A 12967-nucleotide genomic window follows, 5' to 3' on the forward strand; every position below is an offset into this window, starting at 1 on the left:
ACATTGCTAATGGAAAAATGTCCAATTGATTGTCTTATCTGCATACTTTGTAGTTTGTGCTGTTTCTCAAGAGGAGTATCATTTATCAAATACTTACTATATCCCAGCAACTTGGGAACTCTGCTAGGCACTTTATAAGTTATTTTATTTAATTCTCCTAGAAACCCTTGGAGGTAGGTATTTTCTCAAGCTTATGTAAAAGAATGTTACATAATTCCTTATGTAAATTTGTATCTTTAGAGTAAATACCCAGTAGTGCAATTGCAGGGTCATAGGGTAGCTCTGTTTTCAACTTTTTGAGGAACCTCCATACCATTTTCCAAAGTGGCTGCACCAACTTGCATTCCCACCAACAGTGTAAGAAGGTTCCCCTTTCTCCACATCCTCTCCAACATTTGTTATTTCCTGCCTTCTTAATTTTTGCCATTCTAACCAGTGTAAAGTGGTTCGAATCACTGTGTAAAGTGGTTTGAAATCCTGATGGCTGATGATGTTGAACATTTTTTCATGTGTCTGTTAGCCATTTGTATGTCTTCTTTGGAGAAGTGTCTGTTCATGTCTTCTGCCCATTTTTGATGTAATTATCTGTTTTTTGAGTGTTGAGTTTGAGAAGTTCTTTATAAATCTTAGATACCAGCACTTTATCTGTAATGTCCTTTGCGAAGATCTTCTCCCATTCTGTGGGTTGTGTCTTTGTGTTGTTGACCTTTCCTTTGCTGTGCAGAAGCTTTTGATCTTCATGAAGTCCCAAAAGCTCATTTTCGCTTTTGTTTCCTTTGCCTTTGGAGACATGCCTTGAAAGAAGTTGCCGTGGCCCGTGTTGAAGAGGTTACTGCCTATGTTCTCCTCTAGGATTTTGATAGATTCCCATCTCACATTTGGATCTTTCACCCATTTAGAGTTTATCTTTTTATAGGGAATAAGAGAATGGCCGATTTCATTCTTCTGTACATAGCTGTCCAGTTTGCCCAGCACTGTTTATTCAAGAGACTGTCTTTTTTCCATTGGATATTTTTTCCTGCTTTGTCGAAGAGTAGTTGACCATAGAATTGAGGTTCCACATCTGGGCTCTCTATTCTGTTTCATTGATCTCTGAGTTTGTTTTTGTGCCAGTACCAAGCTGTCTTGATGATCACAACTTTGTATTACAGCTTGAAGTCAGGCATTGTGATGCCCCCAGTTTTGGTTTTCTTTTTCAACATTTCCCTGGCAATACAGTGTCTTTTTGGGTTCCATACAAATTTTAGGATTGTTTGTTCCAGCTCTTTGAAAAATCCCATTGGTATTTTGATCGGGATGGCATTGAAAGTATACATTGCTCTGGGTAGCATAGACATTTTAACAATGTTTTTTCTTCCACTCCATGAGCATGGAATGTTTTTCCAAATTTTTGTGTCTTAAATTTCTTTCATAAATGTTCTGTAGTTTCTAGAGTATAGATCTTTTACCTCTTTGGTTAGGTTTATTCCTAGGTGTCTTATGGTTTACTATGTTGGACAATAATGGCCAGAGTGGGCATCCTTGTCAGGTTACTGATCTTAAGGAAAATGCTCTCAGCTTTTCCCTGTTGAGAATAACATTCGCTGTGAGCTTTTCATAGATGGTTTTTATGATATTGAGTAATGTTCCCTCTATCCCTACACTTGGAAGAGTTTTAATCAGGAAAGGATGTTGTATTTTGTCAAATGCCTTTTCTGCATCAATTGAGAGGATCATATAGTTCTTGTCTCTTCTTTTTTTTTTTTTTAATATTTTATTTATTTGACATAGAGAGAGAAGCAAGAGCGAGCACAGGCAGACAGAGTGGCAGGCAGAGGCAGAGGGAGAAGCAGGCTCCCTGTCAAGCAAGGAGCCCGATGTGGGACTCGATCCCAGGACGCTGGGATCATGACCCGAGCCGAAAGCAGCCGCTTAACCAACTGAGCCACCCAGGCGTCCCTTGTCTCTTCTTTTAATAATGTTTTTTGTCACATTGATTTGTGAATGTTGAACCACCCTTGCATCCCAGGAATAAATCCCACCTGGTCATCATGGGTAATCCTGTGTGTTGGATCCTGTTAGCTAAGATCTTGTTGAGAATTTTGGCATCCATATTCATCAGGGATATTGGTCTGAAATTCTCCTTTTTGATGGGATCTTTGGCTGGTTTGGGATCAGGGTACTGCTGGCCTCATAGCACGAATTTGTAAATTTTCTTTCTCTTTCTGTTTTTTGAAACAGCTTCAGGAGGATAGGTATTATTTTTTAAATGTTTGGTAGAATTCCCCTGGGGAATCCATCAGGCCATGGACTCTTGTTTTTTAGGAGGTTTTTGATCGTTGCTTCAGTTTCCTTGCTGGTTATTGGTCTATTCAGATTGTCAATTTCTTCCTGTTTCAGTCTTGGTAGTTTATAGGTTTCCGGGAAGGCATCCATTTCTTCCAGGTTGCTTTATTTATTGGCATATAGTTGTTGATAATAATTTCTAATAATTGTTTCTATTTCCTTGGTGTTAGTCGTGGTTATTCGTAGTCCCCTTTCATTCAAAATTATCTTAATTTGGCTCCTTTCTCTTTTCTTTTGGATAACTCTGGCCAGTGGTTTATCAATCTTAATTCTTTCAGAAAACCAGCTTCTAGTTTCGTTGATCTGCTCTACTGTATTTCTGGTTTCTATTTCATTGATCTCTGCTCTAATCTTTATTATTTCTCTTATCCTGCATGGTTTAAGTTTTATTTGTTGTTCTTTCTCCAGTTCCTTTAAGTGTAAGGTTAGCTTGTGTATTCAGGATTTTTCTGCTTTTTTGAGTGAGGCTTGGATGGCTATGTATTTCCCCCTTAGTACTGCCTTTGCTGTATCCCACAGGTTATGGACCGATGTGTTTTCATTCTCGTTGGTTTTCATGAATGTTTCAGTTCTTCTTTAATTTCCTGGTTGACCCAGACATTCTTTAGTGGATGGTCTTTAGCTTCCAAGTATTTGAATTCCTTCCATATTTTTTTTTGTGATTGAGTTCCAGTTTCAAAGCATTGTGGTCTGAAAATAGGCAGGGAATAATCTCAGTCTTTTGGTATCAATTAAGACCTGATTTGTGACTCAGTATGTGATCTATTCTGAAGAAAGTTCCGTGTCCATTTGAGAAGAATGACTTCTGTTGTTTTAGGGAGGAATATTCTCTCTCTATATATATATCTATGAAGTCCATCTGGTCCAGTGTGTCATTCAAAGCTCTTGTTTCTTTGTTGATCTTCTGCTTAGATGATCTGCCCATTGCTGAGAGTGGAGTGTTGTGGTTTCCTACTGTTAAGGTAGGATTCTCAATATGTTTCTTTATTTTGGTTAACAGTTGGCTTATGTAGTTGGCTGCTCCATGTTGGGGGCATAGATATTTACAATTGTTATATCTTCTTATTGGATAGACTCTTTAAGAATGATATAGTGTCCTTCTGTATCTCTTACTACAGTGTTTAGCTTAAAATCTAAGATGTCTGATATGAGAATTGCTACCCCAGCTTTCTTTTGAGGTCTGTTGTCATGAAAAATGGTTCACCATCCCCTCACTTTCAGTCTGGATATACCATTAGGTTCAAAATGAGTCTGTTGTAGATAGCATATAGATGGGTCATGTCCTTTTATTCAGTCTGCTAACCCTTACCTTTTCATGGGAGCATTTAGGTCATTCACTTTGAAAAATATGATTTTATTGCCATCATGTTGCCAGTGAAGTCATTGTTTCTATAGATCATCTCTGCCCTCCCGTATTTATCACATTATTCACGATAGCAACAGCTCAAATGCCCGGCAATGAATATTTTACAAAGGTGTGGTCTGTACACGAAATGGAATATTCAGTTGTGGGAAAGAAGGATGTCCTGCCATTTACAATATGGGTAGATCTTGAGCAAAATATGCTACGTAAGATAAGTCAGAGGAAGATAAGTACTATATGATATCACTAATATGTGGAGCCCAGAGAGTCAAACCTGTAAAAAGACCCAGTGAAACGGTGATTAACAAAGGATAGGATGTGTGTGGGGTAATATTTATGTTTCAGGGTATAAAGTTGTAACAAGTAGTAAATAAGCCAATTCCTAGCTGGCTCTGTGTTTCTTAGATTTTTATGCTGCGCTGCCCCCTTCTGGCTAGAAGCGAAGTTAGTGCTTCCCGGATCTTAATCTTGCCTTTGGGACAGGAGGGTACCATCTTGGGTTCTTAGGTTGCCATTTCTGTGGCAAGCCTAGAACTTGCACCGCCTTCAGCTGGGGTATGTAAGGGTACCGGGGTCCCCCGGCTGGTTCCGCAGTCTCTGTGTCCTGTGCTGGGGAAAGACAGATCTAGAATCTGGGATGCACGTATGACAGCTGATGATGACTGCCTTTTTTACACCCGTTCTTGTCATGACAGGGAAGGTCTTGCATGAGGAGCACGTTGAACTCTTGATGGAGGAGTTTGCATTCCTGAAAAAAGAAGTGGTGGGGAAGGACCTGCTGAAAGGGTCTCTTCTCTTCACAGGTCAGTTCGAGGTGGGGTCACAGGTCATGTGGAACCGGTGAGGCCAGCAGGCTAACTGGGCTCTTACCTAGTTCTCTCGCGTGTTTGGATTCGTTTTCGCTAAAGACTCTCTGACTGAAGGCCTCTTAATGTTATCTGCCCACGTGGCCACAAACAATAGAAATACCTGTTTTTCTTCTTTCTTCAAATGAGACTGAAGTGCTTGGTGGGCCTTAGGTGAAAAAGTATGTTAGAAATCTTAAACTGACCAATGCTACCGTCCGAACCTATTAGGTGTAGAATTTTCCTCGTTAAATCTTAACGAATTGGAGGTGATTTTTCCATAGGAGGTTCAAAATGGACTGAAACAGGTTCTTGGGGAGGAGAACATTTTTATTCTCTCTGCAGAGCAAATAGAATATGCATGGCCCCTTTCTGCCTCTAATAAGCTACAAGGACATCGGCTGCAGCTAGACTATGTGATCTACTGTACATTTGATTACGTCAAGTTGGTCATTATTTGAGTAGCTCCATTAGCAATAGGAAATGAGCATCCTTGAGGCTCCTGCTCCTGGGGTTATCTTTGTATTTACTCCTTATCTGGCTCTACCCTAAGGTAACTGGGCCACTTCTCCTGAGGGCTCTCCTTATGGAAGCAAAACCCTGACGTGGCCAGGCATTGTTAAGTGGTAAAACCATTCATCTCCTCATGAACGTCCAGAAAATAACAGTGGGACATCATTTCGAAATCCACCTTCATTGTTTAACTAACGATAGAGTCATTGTAACAAATAATAACCATTTGTCTATACAAGGCGCTGTGCTAAGTATGGGACATGCATTAGTTCATGTTAATTCATATGAAAATCCTATAAAGTGGGTATTAATACCCGCATTATACAGGAAAAAAAGGAAGATCAGAGATGTGAGTAGCTTCACGGAGTTGACAAGAGCATCCGAGTGGCGGAGCCAGACCGGAGCTCAGGCCTCTGACTTCATGGCTCAGACATCTGACGGCTGCTCTCGTCCTCTGTAAAGCATAAGACCAGAGAGGGAGCCGCTGAGGAGAAGTCTTTCTTTTGTGAGTTTGATGCCTACGTCCTCATGCTTTCGAACTGTGTTGTCTATGAAACTGATAAATGTGTTGGCTTTTACTTATAACTTACCTTTTTTAAAGCATAGTCATAATTAGGGATTTCAAGTCAGTTTCCAATTTATAAGAAATCAGTGGTTTGTAAACAGCATAGCAGGTCTGTAGCGTTTTAACTTTGGATTATGTTTAAAATTTGGGCCAGGGACAGTCAGGAGCACTATCTTGGCCACACGTATTTCTCACACCAATATTCTTTTGAATATACTTTTATATAGGAGATTATGAAGACTAAGGAAACAACACTGTATCAGTTTTCTTGATTTTTGACATATTTATAAGTATTGCTGTTTTTTTCATAGCTATCTCGGCGCCTTCACCCTATTGTCATTTATACAGATAGTTATATGGTATTTATAGGAATATAGACCTTGATTCTTCTTCTTTTACAAACCTTTAAGTCACTAACTGAAGAGGGTGTAGATGTTTGTAAATGTAAGTGTGTATATGTTCTGTCTGCAAACTATACATCCATATCCATATCTATATCTGGAGATATCGAATATATATATTTATTAGAAGCATGAAATATTTTTATTATCCCGTGGGCTAGATGGATGACTGTTTCCAATAAAATGTCTTTTCCTCCTAACACAATGGAGTTGAGTAAAGAAGGCAGAAGAGAAACGCTTCTAGGAAAGAGTTTTCATTCAGGCACTAACTATCAGTGGTCGCGTTGTGCAGCACGCTGGGAGGTGAGGTCTCTTTGCCCCGCTGTGGCCCCTGCCCACAAGCCCGCTCTGCTCGCCACCTTCCTTCCCAGTCCCACGGTATCTGTCATTCCCCACAGCTAGCCCGTTGGAAGAAGAACGGTTTGGCTTCCCTGCGTTCAGTGGCATTTCTCGCCTGACCTGGCTGGTCTCCCTCTTCGGGGAGCTTTCTCTTGTCTCCGCCACTTTGGAAGAGCGAAAGGAAGATCAGTATATGAAAATGACTGTGTGCTTGGAGACAGAGAACAAACGGTAGGTTGTGGGAAACTGAGGGGCAGGAAACTTGTGTGTCCACAAAGGTGAATCTAGACAAAGCCTGGGGGGCCTAAGCCCCCCAGCCCCGACTCTAGAAGGGCCGTCTGCATTTGTAGGTAGAACAGGTGCTAGAGTTTCACTTCGGTTGCCTCCTTTCGTCCTCATAGCAGCCTTGGAAGGTAAATAAGACAGACATGAGCCCCTTTGCCAGGAAGGAACTAGAGGCTTACAGAGTTCGGGCAGGTTGTGTAAGCCACACAGGTAAGCAGTACACAGACAGTGGCAGAAATCCAGTGACCTCCGTGACCTGACTTTTTTCCAACATCTTATTTTGAAAGTTTCAGATGTACGGTGAAGGTGGATGAATTTTGCGGTGAATTCCCAAAACCACTACCTAGATCTTGCCCTTGACGTTTTACCCTGCTTTGCTTCCTATGGCATCCCTCAGTGTGACCAAAATTTAAAGTTTTGTTTCTCAGCTTTATATCATACCGCCATACTGTTCCCAAAATGTTCTAATTCTTTATTTTTTTTTATACCAAGTATTTTAAAAACAAAAGCACATTCATAGTTTTCCTTGAAAAGCACCGAGGCTCTGTAAAATATTTAAAACAGCACGTGTTTTGTACCATTTCTGTTTGTGTTTCCAGGTAGCTGGGTCTCTTGGTAATAAAAGAAACAGGTGGGTTTTGACCAAACGAGAAAAGTATTTGAGTTCCTGAATGAAGCCCGATCTGTGTCCATTTGAGGAGTTTCCTCTGGGCAAGGAAAGGCAGAGGTCACAGATGCAGATAAAGTAGGCAGAGCTTCGAAGTGCCGCATTTGGGGTAATCACACTGGTGGGGCCTGGCCCTGACGCCGACGTTGTGAGTGTTAGAATGGTGGCTGTGGTCTCAGTGTCCCCGCAGCATGTGTAGCAAGAGCTAGAGGTCATGCGGGTGCTGCAGAAACTAAGGAAAAGGGAGTCTGGAGAGGTCAGGGGATGCTTCTCAGAGGAAAAGGTGCTTTGCTCAGCCTTGAAATCTGAGTAGGAGTCAGACAGGGAACAAGATGTCATTATTGCGAAGGCAAGCATCATGCGAGGGCCTGGGGCAGATGGCAAATGCTGTATTATAATAAATTCTTAGTTTCATAGAATACTTTGTACTTCACGGATTGTACTTTTAATCTCACACCACCACAACCACGGAGGTAAAGCCGTACGCTCTGTATTCATGTTCACTGATTAGGAAATTGCGGTGGAGGAAACATCTGATGTTTTGCATTTCCTCAAACTTCACATTATATGGAAGGACATGAGAAGTTTTCATAGGTGGATCAGAATAGTTTGAATATCTCTAGTTTGTATCCAGTGTTAAAGCAGTGAATAAATGGCATTAATGTTAATTTTTGTCATCACACTATGAAATGTTTTAAAGCCTGTGTGCTTCTAAAACTAGCCGTGGGCTGGGCGTCAGTGGGTTAAGTGTCTGCCTTTGGCTCAGGTCGTGATCACAGGGTCCTGGGATGGAGACCCGGATTGGGCTCCCTGCTCAGTGGGGAGCCTGCTTCTCCCTTTCCCTCTGTCCCTCCCCCTGCTCACACTCTCTCTCTCAAATCAATAAATAAAACTCTTAAAAAAAAAAAAAAACTAGCTGGGGGCTGAAACTCGTATCATGTTAAATGTCAACTATACCTCAGTTAAAACAAACAAAACTGGCCATGGAAATTAATGTTTAAAAAGGGAGACCAACTTTTTGTAAGAGTTTGTAAAAATTATTTATTTTTAAAAGTCTGAGGCATAACCAAATTTTTTAGATGAGAGGTGGAACACCTTAGTTTTAGTGGTTTACTAATTTAACTACTGTCTCTTAGATTCTCTGTCTGACCTGAATATGAATTTTTGATTTATAGGCTATCATTGATTCATACGTGAATCATTTCAATAACTTTCAGAATAGAAAGCTCAGCTGACCTGCAGCTCTTCAAAGCACATGGGTTTCTGCTCGGCTTACATGGCCCTTGGTAGAGTGTGCCCCGTGACAAAGAAAAGCCGGCTTATCCCGTGAATGCGGTCTTAGCTGCTGACAGTACCTGGGAGGAATGCTTGGGATCTGTGGGCTGCTCTTCTGTCTCCCCCAAAGCTTGTCTCAGTCTGCAGGCCAGAGTTCCTAAAGCTGCAAAAAATGTCCTTCCAGGGTTGTTACTGCACATTAGGAGACGAGGCATGATCTTGAAAGGTTAAAGTAAGAGGATTAGCAAGACAGATCGTTACTTGAATCCCCATTGTGCCAGTGCTAGTGGATGTTTACTGAGCGCTTCCTGTATGTGTGAGGCACATAGCCCTTTAACAAAGACTTTCTCATATAATCTTTATACCAACTCTCTGAAGTGGCGTTATTACTCACACCTGGGAAACTGAGTCTCTGAGCGGTTAAGAAACTTGCTAAGGGCACAGAACTAAGTGATTGTGTGAGAGTCACACTTAGGCAGCCTGTCTCCTGTCCCCAAGTTGTCACACCTTCTCCCCAAAAATGCATGGGAAGGACACAAGAAAGTTACACCCTAGAAAACGTCATCAGGCCTTGTCTTTCCCTTATGGCAGTCCTCACCCACCAGCGGGGCAGATGTCACCGTCTTAGATCCCAAGGTCATCCAGGAAACCCCAGTGCAGCTGATTCTCAAGCCCGTGTTCTTTCCATCTTGCCGGTGGTTTTCACACTTCGTAAAAGACACCGAATACTTCTTTAACCCAAATCCTATGTGGATAGTCAGCGTACAGCAGTTACAGGTTTCAGCTGTCGTGTTGAGACCAGCTGGCAGGAGTGCTATGGAAGCCATGCGTTCCCCTGCCTGCTCGTCCTTCCGGGCCTGGGGGGAGAGCACTGTTAAAAATCACTGCCTCTGCTGGGCCGGCAGACCTGTGCTGATACTGGGCATGTGGATGTGGTTGAAGACCTTCCTGGAGAGGGTGAGAAGTAGGAAGCATTTTTGTAGCCGGTCCATGCCCAAGTTGACAAATGCAGATATTTGCAAATGAAGGTTTCACAGAGAGGAAGCGTGGAGAAGACTTCTGTGAGTTTAAAGCTTGCGTTTTTTGTTTGGGATGTCTGGAGCTAACTGTTGTCTAGGCTCAGAGCTTGAGCGGACCAGGTCCCATCCTCAGCTGGCAATAAAGTGCCAACATTCAGTATTCTCACTTAAACGTGACTAGGAGATTAGGAAACCAGGGCTTTTCAAGTTCTTCACAGACAGGACCAGAAAATAAGTAAGTTTTTCTGTCAACATCTCTCCTGATGTCTCCCTACATACATGGGTATTGGCTTGGCTCCCCCTCTATGTACTTCCTCTTAAACACACACCTCCACACTCTAGTGTAGGCCTTGGGCAGCTAGGTTAGCCAAAGGGGAGGACCCCTTTTCCCAGCTCAAAGGGAGCCCTGAGTTCTGTCCAACACCCAAAACATTCTTGAGTGACCTGCTTGGGTCCTTTTCCTTTTCCTATGACCTCATACCTAAATCTTAAACTATACCGGGGACCATCAGTCTGGAGGCAGAAAAACCCAAAAGGTAGCTTCCCTTCTTCCTTAGTGACACTGGTCTAATCTGCCCACCCCAGGCTTGACCTATTGCAGCGCAAAGGAAGAGGAGAGAGGACATCTGAGGAATGGTGGCAGGAAAGGAAAAGGCTAGAGAACTTGAAGTGTACTCAAGATTTAACACCTTCCCTGTTCACACTGAAAACTATCAGCACAGTCGTCCAACAAAATTGCTTTGTCCTTCACCCTGACTCTTGCTTTAGGAAAAGAAAAGGGAGGGGAAAGCAAAAAGAAGTAGCCAGAGGCCAACCACAAGCCATCTCATTCCCAGAACTTCGTTCTAAGAAGAAGAGGGGAAGGACGCCTCGGTGGCTCAGTTGGTTAAGCAGCTGCCTTCGGCTCAGGTCATGATCCTGGGATCCTGGGATCGAGTCCCACATCGGGCTCCTTGCTCGGCGGGGAGCCTGCTTCTCCCTCTGCCTCTGCCTGCCATTCTGTCTGCCTGTGCTTGCTCGCTCTCTCTCCCTCTCTGACAAATAAATAAAATCTAAAAAAAAAAAAAAGGGGGGGGGAACTATATATGCATGTATATATGTGCGACGATGTTGAATGCAGAGCATTCGTGTTAATTTAAAATTGAAGAGGCTTAAATATTTGGCAGTAATAAAATATTATCAGTTGTGCATGATATGCCGAAAAAATAATCAAAACACCGTCCTAGGATCATACAAATATTGTAAAACAAGTAGAAGCAGCATAATCAAAAAGTATTTTTACTTGATGATTTTATGCCATCTGCATATAGGCAAAAATTTGGAAGGATTATCTCAAGTTGAAGATTGTTTTATTTAGGTGAAAGAACCGTGGATTTTTTTTTCCATCCAGAATATCCCTAAATAAGTACCATATTGTTTTTAGAATATATATATATATATATTTTTTAAACTTTATTTATTTATTTGACAGAGATCACAAGTAGGCAGAGAGCCAGGCAGAGAGAGAGGGGGAAGCAGGCTCCTTGCTGAGCAGAGAGCCCAATGCGGGGCTGGATCCGAGGACACTGAGACCATGACCTGAGCCGAAGGCAGAGGCTTAACCCACTGAGCCACCCAGGCGCCCCTAGAATATATTTTTAAAAGCAGATTTTGTGTTTTTTTTACTGTCATTTTATTCAGTGGAACTTCTTTAGGTCAGAGCCTACCTAGGAGATTTCTCTGTGTTTCACTAAGCAGATAACACATCTTTGACCTACTACAAAGACAGAAAGGATAATCCTAGAGAAAGGAGGGACTTTGGAGAAGTGGAGTCTGTCCTATTTGGATTTTAGGGTTTTGTGACTGCTGACCGTAGCAGGAAGCTGGGGGGGAAGCAGATTTGAAACAGAAACAGGTGCTTTGTTAATCAGCAGGCAGGTGCTTCTGGCATGTGTGCTGGGCTCATTGACTTCTTTGAGAATGTGACAAAAGCACTTCTTTCCATTGAAATGCACAAACACAGGGAAAAAACAGTTTTGCACACCATCTCAGGTGGTATATACATTCCCTGTAGCCCTTATCTGGATCCCTTTATGTATGAGACTCAGGATAAAGACAAATGAGAAAGAGAGAAAGGAAGGGAGGGAGAGCGAGGGGGAGGTGGATGGGGGGATGGGTGAAACAGGTGATGGGGATGAAGGCGCTCACCTGTGACTGGCATGGGGCGATGTGCGGAATTTTTGAATCCCTATATTGTACACGGAAGCTAATCAAATACTGTCTATTAACCAACTGGAGTTAAAAACCTTTTTAAAGAGTTACGGATAAGCCAGTCTCAGAAGGAAAAACCAAAGTGATGTTCACACAGAAATCACTGAACGAATTCCCTTGCCTGGTGGCAAAATTCAGCGGAGGACGTTGGGCAGCAAAGTTGGGAACAATCCCCCGAGGCCTTGGGGAGGCTGGTGAAGGTCCAGATGCCCCCTGGGGCCTCTCTGTGGAGCAGCAGCTTCCGGGTAGATGGGAGCAAAATGAAACCTGTCACCAGGGCCTCAGGTGCCCGAGAGCATCTGCTGGCTCTCCCTTGTGACCTGACGTCTGTGATTCTTTTGTCTTCGCAGTCCGCTCACCTGGATCGAGGAGAAAGGGCCTGGTCTAAAACGAAACCGACACTTAAGCTTCCATTTTAAATCTGGGTCTCTGGAGAATATGCCGAATGTTGGAGTCAATAAGAATATTTTTCTGAAAGATCAAAATATATTTGTCCAGAAACTCTTGGGCCAGTTCTCCGAAAAGGAGCTGGCGGCCGAGCAGAAGCGCATCCTGCACTGCCTCTGGCTCGCGGAAGAAATCCAGAAGCACTGCTCCTCCAAGCAGTGAGCCGAGGACGCACGCGGGACCACAGTTTCCTCTTTACAAAGAGCTGGCCTTCATCTCGAGTCTCACAATTAAACGTGTCTTGGGTAAACAGGCTTTTTGTTTACTGTCCCGAGCTGTGTTGGGAGTGAGATTTGCGAGTTGGGGGCACGTGTTGTAGGGGCGAAGGAGGAACCACGCTTGGTCGAACTGGGCTAAACGGTTCACCTAATTTCATTCACTCTTCCCGACGGCTCTGCCAGATGGTTGTGGCCAGGTTTGTTTTCAGTAGTACGTTAGAAAACCTTGTCTGAAGTCACCCAGACAGGAAAAAGCAGAACCAGCCTTTCAACCCCACTCATGTTGGGAACCACTGCAGAGGAGTGTGTTGGAGCCTCCCTGCTTGAAGGAATTTTATTTCCCCCAACAGACTTTCACTGGGTCAGTAAGGTAGGTGCTGGGGATCCTAAAAGTGAGTAAGACCTAGCCACTGCCCTCGATAACTCACAGTGTCAAAAGGAAACAAGTCATGCCA

General features: G+C 43.0%; 1 protein-coding gene across 1 annotated transcript in view; it reads left to right on the plus strand.

Moving 5' to 3' along the window:
• LOC111157033 (biliverdin reductase A) overlaps positions 1-12544 on the plus strand; it is a 38353-nt gene extending 25809 nt beyond the window's left edge. Inside the window, exons 6-8 of the mRNA XM_022518238.1 lie at positions 4384-4491; positions 6411-6582; positions 12198-12544. Of these exons, the coding sequence (XP_022373946.1) occupies positions 4384-4491; positions 6411-6582; positions 12198-12456 (539 nt within the window). The 3' untranslated portion in view covers positions 12457-12544. The remainder of the gene's footprint in view (positions 1-4383; positions 4492-6410; positions 6583-12197) is intronic.
• The last annotated feature ends 423 nt before the right edge of the window (positions 12545-12967 follow it).

This window comes from Enhydra lutris, unplaced genomic scaffold (genome assembly GCF_002288905.1).
Source record: "Enhydra lutris kenyoni isolate GAN:26980312 unplaced genomic scaffold, ASM228890v2 scaffoldscaffold51, whole genome shotgun sequence".
NCBI classification, from domain to species: domain Eukaryota; kingdom Metazoa; phylum Chordata; class Mammalia; order Carnivora; family Mustelidae; genus Enhydra; species Enhydra lutris.